General features: G+C 47.2%; 1 protein-coding gene across 11 annotated transcripts in view; it reads right to left on the reverse strand.

Annotated features, from left to right (window-relative positions):
• Positions 1-25,149, reverse strand: part of ADCY7 (adenylate cyclase 7) — a 338,110-nt gene that overhangs the window by 234,744 nt on the left and 78,217 nt on the right. For 6 of the 11 annotated variants that reach the window (XM_063945334.1, XM_063945333.1, XM_063945332.1 and 3 more), the window contains exon 2: positions 20,028-20,528. In XM_063945334.1, the coding sequence (XP_063801404.1) occupies positions 20,028-20,201 (174 nt within the window). In that variant the 5' untranslated portion in view covers positions 20,202-20,528. Of the gene's footprint in view, positions 1-20,027; positions 20,529-23,571; positions 23,823-24,515; positions 24,917-25,149 lie in introns of those variants that run through there. The other 5 variants (XM_063945328.1, XM_063945336.1, XM_063945338.1 and 2 more) reach the window with 2 other exon arrangements.

Raw genomic sequence — 25,149 nt, forward strand, 5'->3', positions numbered from 1 at the left:
GATAAGTTCAGCATCAATGGCCTTTGGTTTCATGGCAAATTCAAGTGGTGAACATGTCATACACATGTTCATTAAACAACTTCAGCAATCACTGTGAGGAGCACTGCTGAACAGTGCAATGAGAATATTAATATGGCTGAACTGTGTGACATCAATAAGAGGTCATTTCAAATGTATACATTTAAATAAAGAATTTTCCACTTTAAGAATGCTGTTGTACCAACTCCCCATCAGCAACCCCCCCCCCCCCCCCCCCCAAAAAAAAAAAAAAAAGATTGTGAAAATGACTTTTAAACAGTCAGCAGCTGAATCACAAAAATGACTTCCAAACAACAGTGTAAAGAGGAACTATCAGAAAATTGAAAAACTTACAGAAATGTCAATACTTTCCTTGGGCATTATTCTAAATCACAAAAGTAAAAATATATAACCAAGACACAGGGGGAGCAAGTTCTAATTATCCAGGCCCAACAAGCTGTGGAGGAGGAGGAGAAATGTCCACCTCCGCACAGTATTTTGCCCAGTAAATAAATTCGGGATGCGTTTGGCATACAGTTGTTCGGGATGCTGGCTAGGCTGTGAGGGGGAAGGTTAGGGTTAGGCATGTAAGGTTATGGTTAGGCTGTGGGAAGGTAGGGGTAAGTAAAGAGAGGGTTGGAATACTTACCTAGCAGGTGTCGGGATACTGCACGTTGGGGTGCATCCAGTAACCAACCCTACAAAATTATATAGTAAGCAACAACATACAACACACAATACCTATCATTCATAAAGGTACAACACACAATACATATCATTCATAAAGGTACTGTATGAAAATTGGAGACAATTAACTGAGTTAAATAAAATAATCTGAGTTATAAATGCAAATTGTGTGCGCTAAGTATACAGCAAAATCTTTTAAAATGATTCCATTTGTGAGACTAGTGTTTTTATAGAAACAAATATATCCACTGTAATGCAACTTATTCTATATAGCCAATAAGCACTGAATGTATAGCCACTCCAACGGCCATTATAAAATTATTACCCTAGTAAATACAAAATAGCCACTATTCATCCATTCTATGGCCACAACAATGTCCACATTAGCAAACATTAAAAAGCTTGATTTTTTTTTTTAAAAACCTACAACTATCAAATTTTAAACGACATTGTTAAAACGTAACTTTATTTTTTTTTATTGGACCATAAAGGAACAATATATATAGTTAAATGTACAGTTAATCCCCAAAAGAACTAATGTTCCAAAATGACGCATGAATATAAAATAACAGCTTTATTAACTAGTGACCCTGTCAGCACAAATTCATTACATAAAATTACAAATGGTTTTCATGTAAGTTATACTAAAGTGACATCATTGAAATGTTCTTGAGCTTAAACCATTAATCCGTGTTCGGTACAGAGCATTTGTTACCTATAACACTGGAAAGCCAATTACACAAGCGTGGCTTTATAGTAACCCATCTTCATCATCCTCCTAAGCAGTGTCCGATTTCTCTACAGCAGAGAACAGACAACATTCAGGACAAATATAGCTAAATAAAGCACATCTACTATTTCTGTGTTCAAAAGCACAACTGTCGATTGATTTGTATTTATAGTAAAACCTAGTATGGAACCATACAAGTTTATTTTCTCCAAATGACTCCAAAAGAGGTTTCATGGTTACCAATATAAATATAAAAGGAGAATATCGCCCGAAAAGGCGGCCAGTTTACACTCCTTCCGGCCAATCGATATACCCTGGAAGGTGGTACAATTCTGTAAAATGTGACAAGAAGGAGCCCAGGGCCAAGTTAAACAATAATGGAGAAAGAAGGCATCATCTCAATGCAGTCTCTAGGAAGGCCATTTATCAAGAAAGAAGTCTTGGGACAAGTGTAAAAATAATTCTAGTCAACTGAATGAAATCTGGTAGAAAAGCTCTATGGCTGATTCAGTACAGTGAACAGTGTGACCACATTACCATATCAAAGGCTCTGTGAGCATCAAGGCTGATAAGCATGGGGTAGCAATCAATCATGACATTGCTTTGGAACTAAAATAGCTGCAACTGCCGTATCTATACCCATCAGCCAGTGACGTTCTTCAACGATTGTTTGATCAATAAATCAGGCAATGGAGAATGAAGCAAAGAGGCCATAATGTTGGCTAGGAGTTTAGAATCAGTGTTAAGTATTCCATTAAACATTTTCATATGATTTAAAAAGAATACAGGTTGAGTATCCCTTATCCAAAATGCTTGGGACCAGAACTATTTTGGATATCGGATTTTCCGTAATTTGGAATAATTGCATACCATAACGAGATATAATGGTGATGGGACCTAACTCTAAGCACAGGATGCATTTATGTTACATATACACCTTATACACACAGCCTGAAGGTCATTTTAGCCAATATTTTTTATAACTTTGTGCATTAAACAAAGTGTGTGTAAATTCACACAAATCATTTATGTTTCATATACACCTAATATACATAGCCTGAAGGTCATTTAACACAATATTTTTAATAACTTTGTGTATTAAACAAAGTTTGTGTACATTGAGCCATCATAAAACAAAGTTTTCACTATCTCACTCTCACTCAAAAAATTCCGGATTTAGGAATATTCCGTATTTCGGAATATTTGGATAAGGGATACTCAACCTGTGTACACCATTGTTTTCATTCAATTGCCTGCATCACCAGAGAGCGATATTCTAAGCAATCTGACTAGATTGCTTAGAATATCGGCAGGATCGCTCCGTGTGTAGCCCCCTCGGCGATAGCGATGCGCGGCCCCGCACATCGCTATCGCCGCTGCTAGATTGGCCTGCATGCAGGCCAATCTAGCGGGTCGCTCACTTCACCCGCTGGGTGAAGTGAGCGGCCCCCCCGTCTCCCCCCGCACGCTCAGCACAGATCGCGCTGTGCTGAGCGGCAGGAGAGATGTGTGCTGAGCGGTTCGCTCAGCACGCATCTCTCCTTGATCGGCCCGTGAGTACTGGGCTTTACTGTTACAAGTTAAGTGCTGTATTTGCATACTACAGTTTCAAAATAAAACAATGGTAATAGAAGTAACTGTAAGGTGACAAGCAGTTCCAGGTTCCTGGGGTTCCTGGGGACAGTGACCACTTTGAAACTGCTGAATCTGACTCAACCTGCTCCCTGGATGTGTGTGAGGATATTACTGTATGTTGGAATAGATAGTGAAGGGACATTGTGGTTTAGTACTGAGTAGCCTATTAAACCTGGAATAGGAGGCAATGTGTGTAGGTCCTACAAAAGGATCCAGACAAACTGTACAGGAAACATAACATTAGCACTGTAACCAGTGCCCCTTTATGTGGCCACACTTGGGACCAATTCAGATCTGATCGCAGCAGCAAATTCGTTAGCTAATTGCCAAAACCATGGGGGTAATTCTGTGCAGGGTAAATACTGGCTGCTTTATTTTTACACTGCAATTTAGATTGCAGATTGAACTCACCCCACCCAAATCTAACTCTCTCTGCACATGTTATATCTGCCTCCCCTGCAGTGCACATGGTTTTACCCAACTGCTAACAAAATTCCTGCTGCGATCAACTTGGAATTACCCCCCATGTACACTGCAGGGGGGGCCGCTATAACATGTGCAGAGAGTTATATCTGGGTGGTGTGTGAAATCTAACGCCCCCCTTCCTGGCCCTTGGTGTCTTAGTAAAGGATCCTAGGATTGCATTTTGCAACTGTAAATGATTAGTGCATGCATAGGGCTTTATGTAGTAGGCAATATGACAGTGATGGCTGTATGTATTGGGAACAGGAATTGGGCTGTATACGGCAGTATGGAACTATGTTATGCAGCACTTGTATCTACACATCATTGGCATGAGTGGTATTTCGTGGATATGCGTGGTGTTTGGAGCACTATTTCTATTAAACAGGTGGAAGTATACAGTACAACTTCTTACTTGTTACTATCACTTCCACAGACTGACAACAAAACAACATGATAGGCCAACATTACCAATATTGACTGGTTCTCCTGAATTTGAGGTCAACCTAAAGATATTTCAGAGAGGATGCATTTGGCATTCTGGTGGTCAGGTTGCCGGCGGTCATGTGACTGACACAAGAATCTCGACACCCCTCGGGAGAATGGTGCCGGGACACAGACAGCCTGAAGGTGAGTACTGGGTTGGGGCGGTTAGGGTTAGGCACTGGGGGGTTGGGGACTGGCACTAGGGTGGGGGTTACCCGTTGCTGAAACCCCCGTAGGGTAAGCCCTAGCTGACACCACTGGAGGGTTATCGTTAGAGTAGGGGTGGGGAGAGGAGTAAAATACTTACCCCCGTGTCAAGATTCTTACTGTTGGATGCCACGGCCAGTTATGTGACTGCTGGCATTTCATTCCCAACCCTATCAAAGTGCCCATGCACTAGAAGACTAGCTTAAATATTAGGTGCTACAGTCGGACAAAGCATATAGTGATGAGATCAGCGCTCAAGAGGGTGATCAGGTTATCGCGTCCCTGTGCACAAACTTCTACCAGAATAGAGTTATATAACTTTGGTCCACTCACTCACATGCCATTCATGTGACTGGTTTATCACAGAGATCCAATGCTCGATTACTGACAAAGTGTAACAGATGACCGCCAAGGGCCCGATGACACCCATAGGGCCCATCTGTTACCCCACCATGGTGTGCATTTTTTAAAATAGTTTTTCATTCCAGCAGTAACCTCTGGAGTGGAGGAAGAATTAGTGTTTCCTGGAGCACTCAATCTGAGAGAGCAGCACAGGGATTCCCTGCAACCCACTCACTGCAGAGTCACTCCCATGGTCTTAGCACTAGGGTCAAAAGAGAATGTTCTGAGCTTTGATTGGAGGAGCTTGGCCCAATACGGATTAGTAGAGTGCCTGATTGGAGGCGATTAGCACATGCTCCTCTGATCCCTGGAACATTGAGGATCTCTAGGTATGGTCTCTGGGGGTGATTCAGTAAGGATCGCTGATGCTATCCTTACTGCATTTACCCCAATGGTCAGGTCCTGCGCACGTGCAGAATGGGTCCTGAGACTGATTGACAAGCAGAGGCGTACGCGAGGAAGGCCGGGAGCAGCCAGCATTTGGAAAACTGCGATTGGCTGTCTCCCTCCTTGCTCTGCCCTGCATCTGGCTGTCTGTCCTTCTGTCTCTAGCCAGCATCTATGACCTCACCTCTCTCTGCCCAGCATCCGGCCGTCTCCCGCCTCTCTCTGCCCAGCATCTGGCTGTCTCCCGCCTCTCTTTGCCCAGCATCCGGCTGTCTCCTTTCTGTCTCTTCCCAGCATCTATCACCTCCCCTCTCTCTGCCCAGCATCTGGCCGTCTCTCTCTCCCCGCTCTCTCTGCCCAGCATCTGGCCGTCTCTCTCCCCGCTCTCTCTGCCCAGCATCTGGCCGTCTCTCTCTCCCCGCTCTCTCTGCCCAGCATCTGGCCGTCTCTCTCTCCCCGCTCTCTCTGCCCAGCATCTGGCCGTCTCTCTCCCCCCGCTCTCTCTGCCCCGCATCTGGCCGTCTCTCTCTCCCCGCTCTCTCTGCCCCGCATCTGGCCGTCTCTCTCTCCCCGCTCTCTCTGCCCCGCATCTGGCCGTCTCTCTCTCCCCGCTCTCTCTGCCCCGCATCTGGCCGTCTCTCTCTCCCCGCTCTCTCTGCCCCGCATCTGGCCGTCTCTCTCTCCCCGCTCTCTCTGCCCCGCATCTGGCCGTCTCTCTCTCCCCGCTCTCTCTGCCCAGCATCTGGCCGTCCTCTCTCTCCCCGCTCTCTCTGCCCCGCATCTGGCCGTCTCTCTCTCCCCGCTCTCTCTGCCCCGCATCTGGCCGTCTCTCTCCCCCCGCTCTCTCTGCCCCGCATCTGGCCGTCTCTCTCTCCCCGCTCTCTCTGCCCCGCATCTGGCCGTCTCTCTCTCCCCGCTCTCTCTGCCCCGCATCTGGCCGTCTCTCTCTCCCCGCTCTCTCTGACCAGCATCTGGCCGTCTCTCTCTCCCCGCTCTCTCTGACCAGCATCTGGCCGTCTCTCTCTCCCCGCTCTCTCTGACCAGCATCTGGCCGTCTCTCTCTCCCCGCTCTCACTGACCAGCATCTGGCCGTCTCTCTCTCCCCGCTCTCACTGACCAGCATCTGGCCGTCTCTCTCTCCCCGCTCTCACTGACCAGCATCTGGCCGTCTCGCTCTCCCCGCTCTCTCTGACCAGCATCTGGCCGTCTCTCTCTCCCCGCTCTCTCTGACCAGCATCTGGCCGTCTCTCTCTCCCCGCTCTCTCTGACCAGCATCTGGCCGTCTCTCTCTCCCCGCTCTCTCTGACCAGCATCTGGCCGTCTCTCTCTCCCCGCTATCTCTGCCCCGCATCTGGCCGTCTCTCTCTCCCCGCTCTCTCTGCCCCGCATCTGGCCGTCTCTCTCTCCCCGCTCTCTCTGCCCAGCATCTGGCCGTCTCTCTCTCCCCAGCATCTGGCCGTCTCTCTCTCCCCGCTCTCTCTGACCCGCATCTGGCCGTCTCTCTCTCCCCGCTCTCTCTGACCAGCATCTGGCCGTCTCTCTCTCCCCGCTCTCTCTGACCAGCATCTGGCCGTCTCTCTCTCCCCGCTCTCTCTCCCCAGCATCTGGCCGTCTCTCTCTCCCCGCTCTCTCTGCCCCGCATCTGGCCGTCTCTCTCTCCCCGCTCTCTCTGACCAGCATCTGGCCGTCTCTCTCTCCCCGCTCTCTCTGACCAGCATCTGGCCGTCTCTCTCTCCCCGCTCTCTCTGCCCAGCATCTGGCCGTCTCTCTCTCCCCGCTCTCTCTGCCACGCATCTGGCCGTCTCTCTCTCCCCGCTCTCTCTGACCAGCATCTGGCCGTCTCTCTCCCCGCTCTCTCTGACCAGCATCTGGCCGTCTCTCTCTCCCCGCTCTCTCTGCCCAGCATCTGGCCGTCTCTCTCCCCGCTCTTTCTGACCAGCATCTGGCCGTCTCTCTCTCCCCGCTCTCTCTGCCCAGCATCTGGCCGTCTCTCTCCCCGCTCTCTCTGCCCAGCATCTGGCCGTCTCTCTCCCCGCTCTCTCCCCCCAGCATCTGGCCGTCTCTCTCTCCCCGCTCTCTCTGCCCAGCATCTGGCCGTCTCTCTCCCCGCTCTCTCCCCCCAGCATCTGGCCGTCTCTCTCCCCGCTCTCTCTCCCCAGCATCTGGCCGTCTCTCTCTCCCCGCTCTCTGCCCCGCATCTGGCCGTCTCTCTCTCCCCGCTCTCTCTGCCCAGCATCTGGCCGTCTCTCTCCCCGCTCTCTCCCCCCAGCATCTGGCCGTCTCTCTCTCCCCGCTCTCTCTCCCCAGCATCTGGCCGTCTCTCTCTCCCCGCTCTCTCTGCCCAGCATCTGGCCGTCTCTCTCCCCGCTCTCTCCCCCCAGCATCTGGCCGTCTCTCTCTCCCCGCTCTCTCTCCCAAGCATCTGGCCGTCTCTCTCTCCCCGCTCTCTTTGCCCAGCATCTGGCCGTCTCTCTCTCCCCACTCTCTCTGCCCAGCATCTGGCCGTCTCTCTCTCCCCACTCTCTCTGCCCCGCATCTGGCCGTCTCTCTCTCCCCGCTCTCTCTGCCCAGCATCTGGCCGTCTCTCTCTCCCCACTCTCTTTGCCCAGCATCTGGCCGTCTCTCTCTCCCCGCTCTCTCTGCCCCGCATCTGGCCGTCTCTCTCTCCCCGCTCTCTCTGCCCAGCATCTGGCCGTCTCTCTCTCCCCGCTCTCTCTGCCCAGCATCTGGCCGTCTCTCTCTCCCCGCTCTCTCTGCCCAGCATCTGGCCGTCCTCTCTCTCCCCGCTCTCTCTGCCCCGCATCTGGCCGTCTCTCTCTCCCCAGCATCTGGCTGTCTCTCTCCCCGCTCTCTCTGCCCCGCATCTGGCCGTCTCTCTCTGCCCCGCATCTGGCCGTCTCTCTCTCCCCAGCATCTGGCCGTCTCTCTCTCCCCAGCATCTGGCAGTCTCTCTCCCCGCTCTCTCTGCCCAGCATCTGGCCGTCTCTCTCTCCCCAGCATCTGGCCGTCTCTCTCTCCCCAGCATCTGGCTGTCTCTCTCCCCGCTCTCTCTGACCAGCATCTGTCCATCTCGCTCTCTCCCCAGCATCTGGCCGTCTCTCTCTCCCCAGCATCTGGCTGTCTCTCTCCCCGCTCTCTCTGACCAGCATCTGTCCATCTCTCTCTCCCCGCTCTGACCAGTATCTGGCCGTCTCTCTCTCCCCGCTCTGACCAGTATCTGGCTCACAACAATTGAAGAAATAGTTGAAAGAACAGTCATGGGTCCGCAGTATGAGCAGTGTAGGCCCGTGGGCAAAGCAATGCACTGGGTCCCCTACCCATCCTCCAGTGATAGGGGTGGGGGGTGCTATCAGTGGCAGCTCTGATGTCCTGCGGGCGGGAGGGGGTGTTCTATCTTCCTCTCAGCTTGTAGGACCCGGATCAGTAATTTCTACTAATTACTCCTTTACTGCACAGATGGTGGGATACAGGGTGGGAGGGAGAACACTAAACTGTAGAAGGGGCCCAGGTGCATGACTTCCAGGGCAGTGGGGGGGGGTTCTATCTTCTGCTCAGCATGTAGGACCTGCAGCAGTAATTTCTGCTAATTACTCCTTTACTGCATGATGGTAGGAGATGGGGGTAGGGGAGGGGGAAAGGAGAACACTAAACTGTAGAAGGGGGCATTGGGCTGAATGAAGGGGACCCAGTACATGACTCCCAGGGTGGTAGGGGCTGTTTAATATGCGTGAGAGGGGTGGATAGTGGAGTGGGCTTACTATTCATCATTTTCCGGTGGGAAGGCAGCTTGCGTGACTGCAGATATCTCCAGTTTCTGGAAATAGATCTCTTCACTTTCCATGGAATAAAAAACTAGAGAGTCCAACCTTTCAGGAGGTACTGGGGACTTGGGGATCAGAGTTCAGAAGCCAGAGCAATCCACAGTCGAAAATATAAAACTACATACCAGGCGTGTGGAGCTGGAGCAGGGGCCAGCTGCTGTAAAGCCGATATCTCTGGTTGTGGGCATAGTAGACAAGCTGTCAGTGTCCACCGAAAGGGGAGAGTTGCAGCTTTTGGAGTATACCTTCAGAGAAACTCTAAATCAGACAGAACCAGAGATATCTGGCTGGTAAGAGCAATTAATGGGCTTGGATGGGAACCATTACTTTGAAGTCAGATATCTACAGTTCCCCATGGCCGATTTTAAAAATTCTGGAACCCCTGGAAAAAGGGGAACCTCAGCTATCAGCCTAGGGCCCTTGGGCAACTGCCCACTGAGTCCATATGAAAAGACGGCCATGACTGCTGACAACATTTCAGCCTGAAAAAGTGCCTGTTATTAAGTACTTTAAAGTTTAAACATGAGAGTCAGTAGGAGTCACAGAGGAGATCAATCATTGAACACATGACAAGACAAAAAAAATTTCTGATCGCGAGGAGTGCCATACCTGTCAAACAGAGATGTCTTGTGCCTGAAAGGATGTATTGCCCAACTTTGATTCCATCTCAGAATTTTTGCTCAGTAATAATTTACCTTAGTGTTTTACTGTATGCCTATTGCTCCCCCTAGACCAATTTAGTATTAGCAGTTGTAAACAATTGGGCCTAATTCAGCAAGGATTGCAATTGCAAATGCAATCCTTAGTAGTGATGAGCGGGTTCGGTTCCTTGGAAACCGAACCCCCCCGAACTTCACCCATTTTACATGGGTCCGAGGCATACTCGGATTCTCCTGTATGGCTCGGTTAACCAGAGCGCGCCCGAACGTCATCATCCTGCTGTCGGATTCTCGCGAGATTCGGATTCTATATAAGGAGCCGCGCGTCGCCACCATTTTCACTCGTGCATTGGAAATGTTAGGGAGAGGACGTGGCTGGCGTCCTCTCCGTTTATTAATGTTGCTGCAAATATTTGTGCTTATTGCTTAATTGTGGGGACTGGAGAGCAGCTGTATTATATAGGAGGAGTACAGTGCAGAGTTTTGCTGACCAGTGACCACCAGTATTATACGTGGTCTGCCTGAAAAACGCTCCATATCTGTGCTCAGTGTGCTGCATATATCTGTGCTCACACGGCTTTATTGTGGGGACTGGGGACCAGCAGTATTACATAGGAGGAGTACAGTGCAGAGTTTTGCTGACAGTGACCACCAGTATATATAGCAGTACGGTACGGAAGGCCACTGCTCTACCTACCTCTGTGTCGTCAAGTATACTATCCATCTAGATTAGGGGTGGGCAAAATACGGCCCGCGGGCCGGATGCGGCCCGCAAACCGATCCTGCCCGGCCCACTGCCTCCCACCAGCGAGCAAAGACAAGCAGCCCGACCGGCTGAGCTGCTTGTCATTGCTCTGCACTGCAGTACCTCCAAGCTGCCGGCGGCGCCTCTCTCCCCTGCTGCTGCGTTGTAGCAGCCTCCTCCAGAGTCCCCAGTGACAACGGCTGTGTTCATCCGAAAAGGGGGCGGGGCTACATGCCGATGAGGGGGCGGGGCTACACGGGACCTCAGGGGGTGGAGCTACACGGGACAAGAGCCAGACTGCTACAGATCCATCCTTCCTGCCACTGCCAGCCAGATCAGTAAGTTAATGGGAAAAGTGAAAGAAAGTGTGTGTGTGTGTGTGTGTGTGTGTGATAGTGTGCATATATTTGTGTGTGCGGGCAGTGGCGTCAGACTGTTTTTAGGTTTGGGGGAGAGATCTTTAGCTCTCACTGTACTAACCCCTCCCGTGTTCTGTCACCATATCACCCCCCCCCCCCGTGTTCTGTCACTGTGTCACCCCCCCGTGTTCTGTCACTGTGTCACCCCCCCGTGTTCTGTCACTATGTCACCCCCCCCCAGTGTTCTGTGACTATGTCACCCCCCCCCGTATTCTGTCACTGTCACCTCCCCCCGTGTTCTGTCACTATGTCACCCCCCGTGTTCTGTCACTATGTCACCCCCCCCAGTGTTCTGTCACTGTGTCACACACCCCGTGTTCTGTCACTGGGTCACCCCCCCCGTGTTCTGTCACTGTGTCACCCCCCCGTGTTGTCACTGTGTCACCTCCCCGTGTTCTGTCACTGTGTCACCCCCCCGTGTTCTGTCACTGTGTCACCCCCCCGTGTTCTGTCACTGTGTCACCCCCCCGTGTTCTGTCACTGTGTCACCTGCCCGTGTTCTGTCACTGTGTCACCTGCCCGTGTTCTGTCACTGTGTCACCTCCCCGTGTTCTGTCACTGTGTCACCCCCCGCCATGTTCTGTCACTGTCACCCCCCTCCCCGTGTTCTGTCACTGTCACCCCCCCTCCCCGTGTTCTGTCACTGTCACCCCCCCTCCCCGTGTTCTGTCACCGTGTCACCCCCCCCATGTTCTGTCACCGTGTAACCCCAACCATGTTCTGTCACTGTGTCACACCCCCCGTGTTCTGTCACCCCCACCGTGTTCTGTCACCGTGTCACCCCCACCGTGTTCTGTCACCGTGTCACCCCCACCGTGTTCTGTCACCGTGTCACCCCCACCATGTTCTGTCACCGTGTCACCCCCACCGTGTTCTGTCACCGTGTCACACCTTTCCCCAGGGGCCATAAGACACTGGATAATTTGCTTGCTGCACAATAATTATCCTAAATAAAATGTTAATGTGTAAAAAGGCTCTCTACCTGCCGTAATTTGTGTAAAAGGGGCTCTACCTGGTATAATGTGTGTAAGTGGCACTGTGTGGCGCAATTTGAATAATAGAGACTATTGTGCAGCCTAATATGAATCTGTATTATTTTTTGCCCACACCCCTTCCACATGAAGCCACGTCCCTATATTTTTGGCAAGTGGGGCGAGCTGCTATTTTGTATGTGGCCCTCGGATACTGACAGGAAATGTCAAGTGGCCCCTCAGCTGAAATAATTGCCCACCCCTGATCTAGATTCTATACCTGTGGTGCATTTTAGTTTTGCAGTTTGTCGACAGTGACCACCAGTGTATATATAGCAGAATGGTACGGAAGGCCACTGCTCTACCTACCTCTGTGTCATCAAGTATACTATCCACCTAGATTCTATACCTGTGGTGCATTTTAGTTTTGCAGTTTGCTGACAGTGACCACCAGTATATATAGCAGTACGGTACGGAAGGCCACTGCTCTACCTACCTCTGTGTCGTCAAGTATACTATCCATCTAGATTCTATACCTGTGGTGCATTTTAGTTTTGCAGTTTGCTGACAGTGACCACCAGTGTATATATAGCAGTACGGTACGGAAGGCCACTGTTCTACCTACCTCTGTGTAGTCAAGTATACTATCCATCTAGATTCTATACCTGTGGTGCATTTTAGTTTTGCAGTTTGCCGACAGTGACCACCAGTGTATATATAGCAGAACGGTACGGAAGGCCACTGTTCTACCTACCTCTGTGTCGTCAAGTATACTATCCATCCATACCTGTGGTGCATTTCAGTTGTGCGCAGTATATATAGTAGTAGGCCATTGTTATTGATACTGGCATATAATTCCACACATTAAAAAATGGAGAACAAAAATGTGGAGGTTAAAATAGGGAAAGATCAAGATCCACTTCCACCTCATGCTGAAGCTGCTGCCACTAGTCATGGCCGAGACGATGAAATGCCATCAACGTCGTCTGCCAAGGCCGATGCCCAATGTCATAGTAGAGAGCATGTAAAATCCAAAAAACAAAAAGTTCAGTTAAATGACCCAAAAATCAAAATTAAAAGCGTCTGATGAGAACCGTAAACTTGCCAATATGCCATTTACGACACGGAGTGGCAAGGAACGGCTGAGGCCTTGGCCTATGTTCATGGCTAGTGGTTCAGATTCACATGAGGATGGAAGCACTCATCCTCTCGCTAGAAAACTGCAGTGCCACTCCTAGATGGGCCAGGTGTTTGTGTCGGCCACTTGTGTCGCTTAGCTTAGCCATCCAGTGACCTCGGTGCAAATTTTAGGACTAAAAATAATATTGTGAGGTGTTCAGAATAGACTGAAAATGAGTGTAAATTATGGTTATTGAGGTTAATAATACTATGGGATCAAAATGACCCCCAAATGCTATGATTTAAGCTGTTTTTGAGGGTTTTTTGTAAAAAAACACCCGAATCCAAAACACACCCGAATCCGACAAAAAAAAAAAATTCAGGGAGGTTTTGGCAAAACGCGTCCGAATCCAAAACACGGCCGCGGAACCGGATCCAAAACCAAAACCAAAAAAATTTCCGGTGCACATCTCTTAGCAGTGCAAATGCAGGAGGTGGTGCATAGCACATCCTCCTTGCATTTGTGATAGCAGTCTGGTATGAACATCGCGACCATCAGACTACCTGTTACATTGTGGTTTGCTAGGCTAAGGAAACTGCAAACGCAAGGAAACTGCGGCCTCGCCACATCTGGAAAACGGGAGCAACAAATCCCTGTTTTCAGCGACGCCGGTCGCCCCTGCCCTCGTCCCTCCCCCAAATGCCTCTGCCCAGATCCATATCTAGACTTTTTGGTGGCACACCCCCCCCCCCCCCCCCCCCCCATTTTTCCAATAGGGACATAAGGTGCATGCCTTGTGGTGAAGAGGTATGACAAAATTGATCCCAGAGAAAGCCCATGCTTATATACATATATACACACACACACACACACACACACACACATTTAGATATATATATGTGTGTGTGTATATATACATACATACACATACAAACACAAACACACACACACACACACACACACATTTAGAGATAGATAGATAGATAGATAGATAGATATGGCCACCCCGTATCCCACCATCTGTGCAGTAAAGGAGTGATTAGCAGAAATTACTGCTCCAGGTCCAGCTGCAACACTGATCTCCCCTGTACAAGGTAAGCGTCAAATAGTTAAAACTCTCCGGCTTAGAATTCTCTAGCTTTCTATGCAAGGGCAGATAGCTCAATGAATACAGTGTCCGACTGCAATGTCATAGGCAACAGGTTTGAATCCTGGGCACATCAGCATCCCGAAATGTAATAAAGGACAGTCAAGTCCATAAATGCTATTAAGTCAAGTCCATAAGTGCTGTATAGGTATTAGCGACAAAAGGGGTGGGGACAGGGGCGGTCAGGAGATGCTGGGCTTCAAAAAGGGGGGAAGCTGCAAGTGAAAGTAATTAGATCATTCTATAGATTGTAAGCTTGAGAGCAGGGCCTTCCTACTTCTATTACTGTTTGTTATTACCCAGTTTTGTTCTATCATTGTTTCCAATTGTAAAGCGCAACGTAATTTGCTGTGTTATATAAGAAACTATGAATAAATAATCATTTATAAATTGACAAGTGCTGCCAGCAGCGCCCCCTATCCTGCAGCGCTATGTGCGGAGGACACGCTGCACAAACCTGTTACAGCCCTGGGAAAATGAATAAAAAAGGTGAAGTGGTGAGCAGTGGCAAATTTCCCATTAGGCACATGAGGCACGTGCCTAGGGGCGGCACATGGATGCTTGTGTTGGTACTGTCAGCCTGAAATGTACCAGTAACTACAAAATATAACCACTCTACCGGATGCCATTTTGAATGGGGTGTAAATGTGCAGGACATGCACATACTGCCCCTGCAAGCTGTCCCACTTAGTCAATATGTATACATAATAAAGAAAATAAAACATTGCCAATTTAATAGAATATAAAAATAAAAAAAAGCTATCATCAAATGAGGGCTTATAATCATCCAATGAAAATGAGAAAATTATGCTGGGGGGTGGCCATTACTGTTGTGCCTAGGGGCATCCGTACCCTAAATCCCCCCCCCCCCCCCCCCCACCCTCCCAGTGGTGTCAACCAAACTGCAGTTTTACAGGTTGTGTCTGAAAAGTTAGGAGCCGACTGGTTGGTACTTTATCTCTCTCCAAGGTTTGATACATCTCCCTGGGCGTAAAGAAGTGGATAAATAGAGACAGAGGCGTCACCAGGTGTGGTGACACCTGGTGCGCACCCCTGATGTACTGCCGCGATCGCTGCAAAAAGGGGGCGTGGTATTACAGATAGGGGGCGTGGCTTCACTGGGATACTGGTATCGTCACTCTGGGGGCGTGCCCAGCATCTCCGGAGATGCTGGGCTTCCCCCAGAGACGGTCTCAGTGTGCTGTCGGCTCCTCTGCTATGACAGGAGCCGGGTGCTGTAGCGGAATTTCACACTGCAGCACCTGGCTCCTGTCACTGCGGAGGAGCTGACATTTGGTGTCACCCCCTCCAGGTGTCACACCCGGGTGCGGGCCGCACCCCACGCACCCGCCTTGTGACGCCACTGAATAGAGATATTTGGTCTGATTCAGAGTTGTACACTAATGCAATTGCAATTTTCTAGGCTACGGAATAGCTAATGTCAGAAAGTGAAGCTGCCGCAACTCATTCCCCGTCATTACACATTCAAAACCTATACACAATAATGGGGAACATTGACTGCTCAAGTAGATCTATGGCTACCCAGACTGTAGGTGGCAGTAGAGACACAGGACCCATGTTTGTCTGAGTACATGATCACTGTCGACGTCAGATGCATGCCCTGGAAACGGCCATGGTATGCCTGCATTTTTACCACCACTCCCCGTTACCACCCCCAAACGGTCCCCTCCTGTCAATCACTCTGCGATGAATTCTGACTGCGAGTGGACTTGCAAAAGCAACTTTACAGTGCAATCACGGCAAAATGCAAAAACATCGGCATAGTATACAACTCTGAATTAGGCCTATTGCCCATACTCAATTTGATATAACCATCTGTGCTCAAGCATGGATATCCTTAAAACCTGGACTGTAATGATGGACTATAGGAACCTCTGAACTAAAGCACTAATTTCTTACAGTAGCCCATTTTTAAGGCTGCACTTCCCCCTACAGATCTATACAAACAGAACCCATTACAGTAAAGGTGGCGGAGTTTATAATAGTTAATCACTTTGTTCTTTTGCCAATATCTTAAGTACTGCATGTACTTTCCCCACTATCTAATCACACAGAAGTACCATACTGTCCACTTCCATAATGAAAACACCAGCATCTACAAAGCAGCTGAACAACACAGTTCTACACAAGACAATCATCTATTTTGGAACTTTATTAGTCTAATGCTCCCAGATAGGATTTTGCTTGTTATAATAACCATGTTTCCAGAAGTATTTATCATAATAACCCACAACAGTCAAATAAATGTATCCCCTAACAAACACAAAGCTTTTACAATCTCCCCTGTAAATTCAATTATCTTAGAACTACTGCAGCCCTTAGAACGCACTTTGGGGGTAATTCAGAGTTAATCGCAGCAGCAAATTTGTTAGCAGTTGGGCAAAACCATGTGCACTGCAGGTGTGGCAGATATAACATGTGCAGAGAGAGTTAGATTTGGGTGGGTTATATGGTTTCTGTGCAGGGTAAATACTGGCTGCTTTATTTGTACACTGTAATTTAGATTTCAGTTTGAACACACCCCACCCAAATCTAACTCTCTCTGTACATCAGTATCGGATCTTGCCACGGGCAAGCAGGACTTTTGCCCGGGGCGCAGTTGCCCCAAAGGGTGCCGCCGCTGTCGTCCCGAGGGCGCCGCCGCCATGGCAAGATCTGCTACTGGTGCTGTGCGCAATGACATCACCGCGCACTGCACGGCATTGTGGGAGTGGCCATAGATGCTAGAGGTCATAATTGACCCCTAGTGCCTATGAGGTGCTGTGGGAGAGACGTCATGATGTCTCTCTTATAGATCCGAGGAGTGGCGCCGGCGGCCGAAGACGGAGGGCAGCAGTGGTCGGGAAGCAGGAGTGGGGATGGCGAGTATTTATTTTTGTAAGCGGCACAGCTACAGGGGGCACAGTACTGGGGGGACAACTACTGGTGGCACAGCTACAGGGGGCATAAATGACCACGCCCCTATTTTTTTTACGCATGCCTATGGCGCGCACTAACCCTGTTTTCCCTGTCAGGGGGGGGAGGGGTGGGGGGTGCGGGCGCCAAAGGAAACTATCGCCCTGGGGGCCACAAGGCCTAGAACTGGCCCTGCTGCACATGTTATATCTGCCCCCCCCCCCCCCAAGCCGTGCACATGGGTGGTAATTCAGAGTTGTTTGCTCGCTAGCAGTTTTTAGCAGCCGTGCAAACGCTATGCTGCCTCCCACTGGGAGTGTATTTTAGCTTAGCAGAAGTGCGAACAAAAGGATCGCAGTGCGGCGGCAAAGTTTTTTTGTGCAGTTTTAGAGTAGCCCAATACCTACTCAGCGCTTGTGATGACTTCAGACTGTTCAGTTCCTGTTTTGACGTCACAAACACGCCCTGCATTCGCCCAGCCACGCCTGCGTTTTTACTGGCACGCCTGCATTTTTTCGAACACTCCCTGAAAACGGTCAGTTGACACCCAGAAACGCCCACTTCATGGCAATCACTCTGCGGCCAGCAGTGCGACTAAAAAGCTTCGCTAGACCCTGTGTGAAACTACATAGTTTGTTGTAATAGTACATCGCGTGTGCGCATTGCGCCGCATACGCATGTGCAGAAGTGCCGTTTTTTGCCTCATCGCTGCACAGCGAACAAATGCAGCTAGCGATCAACTCGGAATGACCACCATGGTTTTGTCCAACTGCTAACAAATTTGCTGCAGCGATCAACTCTGAATTAGGCCCCTTGTACGCTATGCTTTTCACAATATACAGTTATTCATCTTTAGGCTAAAAGCAAACTATTTATTGTTCTTGTTTTAAAAAAAGCAACACATCATCTTATGGTAAGAGATCAAAAGAAAAAAAAGAAAAAAGTGAAAACAGAAGAAAATGCTGCACATAAAAACAAGCCGATAAAAGCTGAACACGACCAATGCACATTAGATATTTTTGCCCAATGTTATTTTTATGCATTAAAAAACTAAGTGAAATAAAAACAATGCCTTGAATGCCATGTGCCACAAATGCATTTTATCGTTATTAAAGACGCAACAAATATTAAACACATTTTGAACATATATGTGCTTGAGATGCATTTTTACTGCTGTTTAACAGGTATTGTCATATAAGTGTCATATAAAGTGTAAGATGCCTAGAAAAGCCTAAGATGCACAAAAATGGAGCAAGAAGCAAGTATAAGCTAACACTGTACAATCACTTATCATCACATCCAACCACATGCATTTACCCAGCGTTAAAGATGCGGTATCCGGTCTTTAGGTCGACACTCATTAGGTCGACCACTGTTGGTTGACAAGCATTAGGGTGACATGGTCATTATGTCAACATGGTCACTATGTTGACATGGCAAAGATTGACACATGAAAATGTCGACATGATTTTTTTCCAATTTTTTTCATTATTTGAACTTTTTCATACTTTACGATCCACGTGGACTACGCTTGGGAATAGTAATCTGTTCCAAGCGCAGCGGTAGCAGAGCGAGGCACCTTGCCCGAAGCATGGCGAACAAAGTAAGCCATGCACGGTGACATGGTGCACTAACTGGGGTTCCCGGTCACTTTACGAAGAAAACGACACAATTTAATTTAAAAAAAACCCTCAAGTTATACTTTTTCCATGTTAATCTAATGACCGCCTCAAACTATTTCAGGTGTCGACCTAGTCACTGTCAACCAATAGTGGTCGACCTGATGACTGTCAACCCAACGATCCACACCCAAAGATGCATGTAAAGGGCCTGTAAGAACTGGAGTGGGTACTTGGCCTATTTTATACCCCTTTCAGACTTACAGCAAAATCCCAGGTTTATGCACGTGAATGGGCATCAACAGAAGATTTTGGTATGTCTAGATGTAACATACTTGCCTACTCTCCCGGACTGGCCGGGAGGCTCCCGAAAATCGGGTGACCCTCCCGGCCCCCCGGAAGAGCAGGCAAGTCTCCCGATTCGTGGGGTCCCCCCTGCCCGTCCGCCCACTTAGTGTGTAAAGTGGGCGGTCCGGGCAGTTGATGACGCGATTCTTGCTGAATCGCTTTATCATAGCCACACCCCCTGCAGTGTAATGCCGGTGATCGCGGCATTACAGAGCGGGGGGCGTGGCTTAAAAGAGGCATCGTCATGACCCTGCCCTTTCTCCGCCCCATCCCGCCTCCGGCCCACCCCCTCCACGACGTCACAGCCTCCCCTGCCCGCCCTCTGAGCTGACCTGGCTGCTCTCTCCCGCAGAGAGCAGCCAAAATGTAGGTAAGTATGAGATGTAATGACCCGGGACTTAGTCCTGGGTCCGTGACCCTTCTCCCGACCAGGGTCATGGAACTCAGACCTGGGAATTTGCTGGCATGCTAGACCCAGCAAATTTCCCAGGCCTGATGCCTGAAAGGGGTTTTAGTAGCATTTGTTTTTATCTAACAGAAATGTAGAAAAAGGAATACACAACTTTCCCATATCATCCTCCCCTTTTCTGCATATACACACACTAAAGAAAAAATAATGTCTGAGGAAGAGACGCTTCTGCGCTACATAAAACATACACAGTTGCTTTGCTGTAGCTTGTTTATGTCTTCGTATGTTTGTTTTGTTAAACCTATACAACCAAGTGTACATTGAGTTTATCTAATACTATATTTACCCATTCTGAATAACAAAATAACTTGAGAAGGATCACAGTCTGGGAGGCTTGTAAAAACTGATCCTAGGGCCATTGTTTAGAAAGCTGCAATACAATAGTATGGGGTTTCCAGACAATGTAAAGTTACATTTCTAAGTGAAAGTCTATATAATAAACATTACTGTCTCCCTGTAACCCCATCCAGGTGTGACATCACCCAGTTACATCATTGCTTTCCACTGTCCATGAATTTTTACAGCCATACTATTTTTATCTCTGGATGGGATTTGCTGAGAGAATGGGAGAAACTAAAAAAGAATCCATTAAGGAACCTCAGAAGAAAGCAGATTGCTTTATTACATTGGGATATTAGAATGAGTGTCGCCGTGTAACATGCATGCCATAGTGAGATCCAGCTAAGAGTTAATATTATTATTTAGAGGTACTCTAAGGGTTAAGCCCCCACCTTCCATCAGGCCAAAAACTCAGAGCTGAAAAATAAAACTTTACTCACTTCACTGGTGGTGAAGAAAAGGACGATGAGAGTCACACAAGCTGTCCCCACCACAAAGAGGAGGATGAGCAGCAGTGGGTAGTACTGACTTATGCACTGGTACTTCTCATACAGTGAATGTGTAATCATCCAGTTCTCATTGTCCTTGATTAGATACTTTCCTTTGGATGGCATATTGATTCAGAATTGCTTCTTGCTTTTTGTTTTGTGGCCCTCTCCTCCACTGCCAGATTTCACAGCACACAAGACAGTCTAAAAGCTGGTCGTCTTCCCTGGCTGTTGCGGCTTGTCTGTCCGATTCACATTGCAAGCCTGCATCAGGCGTGAGAAGTCTGCAGCTGGGCTAAGGTAAGAGAACCTGCTCCCTCCTCCTAAAAACATGTGCAGCTTATCGAGTGTTGTGAGCAGGCATATCTGTGCCTGGGTGATATCCTGTCAGTCTACAGCAGTGACGGGCCGTGCAGCATCTCATGCTTCTATCCTTGGTGCCTCCTTTGTGCACTGTGAGGGCAGAGAAAGGAAGTTTTAGGATCAAACCGTTTCAAAGAAGTTTAGCCACTCAGCCTCCCATCCACCAAAATGCATAAACCATACAATATTATTATTAACAACATTTATTTATATACAGATGTAGCCATGCTCATCTTACTGCAATACAGCACGCTGCAACACGACTTGCTGCTTGGCATGCCAGGCTGCGACTATTTGCAGCCGACGATCACTCCATTGAATTAATGATGTGATCGCCGGTAGCACTAGTATATACTGTGGCGCTTTACAATTGGGATATAGAGGATAGAACAATGGATACCTTTAAACAGTTGAGAAAACTAAGTACCGACCTCTGAGACTTAACTGAATTGTTAACTGCTGGAATACAGTAGTTGCTGTGTTACATGCAGAATTCTAGGAGGCTGTCCGTCACACACAGGACATCAGAGTCCCTGACAGCTCATTGTATCTGGAAGTACGCAGGTGGCTCTTGAAAGGGAATTGATGTTTGAGAAGATGCTGAGTAGACAGGCGGGGAAGGGCTGCAGAATATGTACATCATAGTGACTAGCACTGTCGGTGTGAAATGACTCAGGGTATGTGTAACACAACTCGTTTGACAGCTCTGCCACTGACGCAACTCAAATACATCATACAAGATAAAGGCGACCTATGCAATGAAACAAGTTTATCAAAGTATTTGCGGGATACATCATGCTCTGCAATACATTTTTAAGGTTTTATTCTTCCGAGTAGTGTCTCAGGCACTCAAAGACTCACATAAAGAGCACAGGAGTACAGGAAATTAAACACTGAATAATAGACTCTATACATTCTAGAAACTGTGCCATCATTATTGAGCTACTCCATACATAGAGCACAATCCAATATTTCCACAGTTTCAGGTCACAGCCCAACACGTTATCTTCAAGAGTCTGCAGAAAAGTGCCTGAAAGATGTCTTTAAGTCCTTGCAGGAAGGAAAGCATTTCCATTTCACCCTGCTGTTTGGAATGTATGGTGTTTACCTGCCAACAGCTCTTAAGCAGCATTTAAAGTGTTATTTATAGTAGTAATCTGATTAATCCTACCCTATACTGTGGAGGGTAGGGGGGAGACGAATTAGGAGGCACAACATTGTAAACCTGAGTTAAGGCCCATACACACTTGCCGATAAAATGAGCGACGTCGCTTAATTTTCCCCCTCCCTGGGCGATGTCTCTCATTTTAACGGCATGTGTGTATGCCGCCAGCGACGACCGATGCGCGGCCCCATGGGTTGGCAACGATCATCGCTGTCGGCAGGGCATGCATGCAGGATCTGGACTGTCGTCCAGGACCTGCATGCTCGGCTGGCGGAGGCGTTACATCACTGAGCGATATGAGCGGTCATATCGCTCAGTTTGTACAGTCAGTCGCCGGCCCAGGAAGGGAAACATTAGACGACGTCGCTCATAGAGCAACATCGTCTAATGTGTATGGACCTTAAGAGCAGCCTCAAAAGCAACTGAGCAAAATGAATAATAGGCTATAGACTGTATCTTGTAGGAAGAGATCAGATATATATAAAAAAACAACAACACTTGGATACAATAAATGGCACTGTTCCCCCTAAAACTATGGGGTAAATTTACTAAAGCTTCTAAAAGTGAAAAGAAGTGATGTTGCCCATAGCAACCAATCAGATTCGGTCTATAATTTTCTAGGATGCAATAGAGAAATGATAGACAGAATCCGATTGGTTGCCAGGGGCAACATCACCTCTTTTCACTTTTAGAAGACTTCGTAAATTTACTACTATGCGTTTCACAAACAACCAATGGGAGTATTCACTCCGCTGCTACAATAGGGGACTTGTCATATACCCAAAACATACAACAAACTAAATAAACTGCCTTGAAGTGGTTATGGATCAATGGGTGGACCTGAAAAAGGGAGACAGTGTCAAGGTCGCTATGGTAAAAAGGATGATACGGTAAAGGTCAACATAAGTCTTTTTAAATAATGTTGGTGTCGTTTTCTCCGTAAAAGAACAGGGAACCTCAATCAATGCACCACGTCCCCTTGCATGGCGTTACTTTACTTTTAGGTTACTTTAGTCCACGTGAATGGTAAAGTATGGAAAAGTTGAAAATAAAAAATAAATGTGAAAAACTCATGTTGGCCTTTTCCGGTGTCTACCATTGCCAGGTTGACCTTTTGTCAAGGTTGACATTGTGTCCATGTTGATCGAATGCATATCGACCGATATTGGTTGACCTATTGACTGTCGACCTCAGTACTGTCGGCCTATCATCCAGATACCCTTGAAGCGCAGTGTGACAGTTCATATGAGTATTAATCACACTGAAAAAATAATAATAAAAAAAAACACCACCTGTAAAGCAAACAAACTAAAACATATTACATTAACGTAGTATAAGTGTTGGCTAAGAATAAGGAAATCTCTCTTTTGAGCCAGACATCTCCCCGACACATTGGATCTTGGGTTCAGGTCATCCGCTAACCCAGGTAAAGGCCTAATACAGTGGGACTTACTATATTGTTGACTCTGTCTACACCTGCTTGTATTATTTATCTGAATTGCACTATATGCTTCACCCGAAGCATGGTCGGTTCATAGGCAAATTGTTATTAATGTGATTAAGACCCATGAAAAGGTTACTCAGTGCTTCAATTCAGTTTAATTAGAATTTAGATAATATCTTGATTACAGTATTGGACAAAAAAAAAATGCTCCAGCTACCAATAAAAAACAATGGCATTAACAGTCCCTAAAGATAAAATTCAAGTCAATTTAACAAGTAGAAGCATATTATAAAAGTCCACAAAAAGTGCATTTCACATTCCATCTGTAGGTCCCACAGACTTCTTTCTACTCTCGCATCAGAATATAACTAAGACAACATGTTAAGTATTGTCAGTTAGTGAGATCAGATATTTAACAAACCATACAGACATTTACACGCACGCACACACAAAGGATAAAAATCATTTTCCATCGCAATATTTAAAAAATAGTTACACACAATACAAACGTTATTCATACTCACAAGAAAATTATACTGGAAAATGGAAACATTTTCCAAACCACTTCAGCACAGTTAGAAACAGACATGAGAAAAGTAAACATGTGGTTTCCTAATTTCACATAATGATGGTGGGAATTAAACCCTCTGAAAGGTAGTGATTGGTGCAGTTTTGAAGAAAGGAGAACATGGATTTTGGAGAGTGAAGTGACTGACAACATGCAGAGGGAGAAGGGGAGTAAGAAAGGTTTAAACAAAGAAACCTGTCTGGCTGCCCCTTTTCCTAAGCTCCTTTCCCTTCCTCCATGGTAACCAGCCTATTCAGATCACAAAACCCTGCTGATGTCCGGGAATTAACTCACTCTCTGCCAAATTACCTTGAAAAAACAAAAAACAACAAAAAAAAACTGTTTACCGAAGGCTATGCATACCAAAGGCAACAGCAGCCGTACTGTTACCAATCAGCTCATTAGGTCATCTCTTAAAAAATGTTTTTAGGTTTTGTTTTTTTTCTGCTTTGCTTGCTATTTTTAAACCCACCATGATTCCCCATTAGACTTTTTGCTTATGACCTGGCTGGCACAGACTATAGCTGTGTGAAGTTGAAGTCCAGAGTGGAAAGTGTTACTTCCTAGCATACAAAGTTGTCTCATTAGGGATCAAAGCCAGATTGCACTTAATTTGTAATGATCTGTAGACACATCTTTAAACAAATGCAAAATGAAGCCAGAACTGGGATCACAGCCCTATCAAAAAAGGCCGTTGCAAAATGTGTTGCTTAAGCAGCATATGGAAGGGAAAGATAAAGGGAGGGCACCTTCTAAGCACTGTCTTATCAACAGTATCTCTGAACTAAAATGTATTGGAACAATTTAGATTGCAAACAAAAACCATTGAAAATAAACAAAAACAATTAACAGCTCATCAGATACAAATTTCTCATATGTAGCATTAAGGCAAATACTTACCTCCTCTAAATACATGGCTTGACAATCACTTTCTGGGAAATTACGAAGTTTAAAGCCAGAGGAAGTGAAAATAACCAGTGGAAGTGGCTAACAAGTGGTTATTGATCCGTATCTTGTAGTATTCTGTACCAGATGCGGACTAGACGGATGGACGGCAGAACATTCTGGGAAATTACAAGGCTTAAAGTGAGACTGTTAGGTTTCCCATAGAGAAATACAGTATCACATAATAGTGTGTGGAGTTTTACTTGTGGCTACCCATTGGTTGGGCACACACTTGCTGCAGCATACTGTACCAGCTGCTGAAGGGCTGGCAGCGCTCTCTCTGAACAGCTGTGCAGCTGGAAGTAAAAGGCAGGATCTTGTCAGAGTGGGGTCTTGTTGATCATGGTGGAGTTTTACAAATCGTGTTAGTAAAATGATAAAAGTGTATTTGAATTTATTTCAAAATAACCCATGTACTAATTAAGTCACCTGGGCTCAAGAATGGATATCCCTAAAACCTGGACTGTTAGTGTGGACTGTGGTTGGGAATGGCTGTACTAGAGCTTAAAAGAAGTGGCGTGACAAATTCCACTCCTGTTAATGCTAAAGCACACCTGAATATGTGTTGAATGTATTATGTTCATATATT

Source organism: Pseudophryne corroboree, chromosome 11 (assembly GCF_028390025.1).
Source record: "Pseudophryne corroboree isolate aPseCor3 chromosome 11, aPseCor3.hap2, whole genome shotgun sequence".
In the NCBI taxonomy this organism is placed as follows: domain Eukaryota; kingdom Metazoa; phylum Chordata; class Amphibia; order Anura; family Myobatrachidae; genus Pseudophryne; species Pseudophryne corroboree.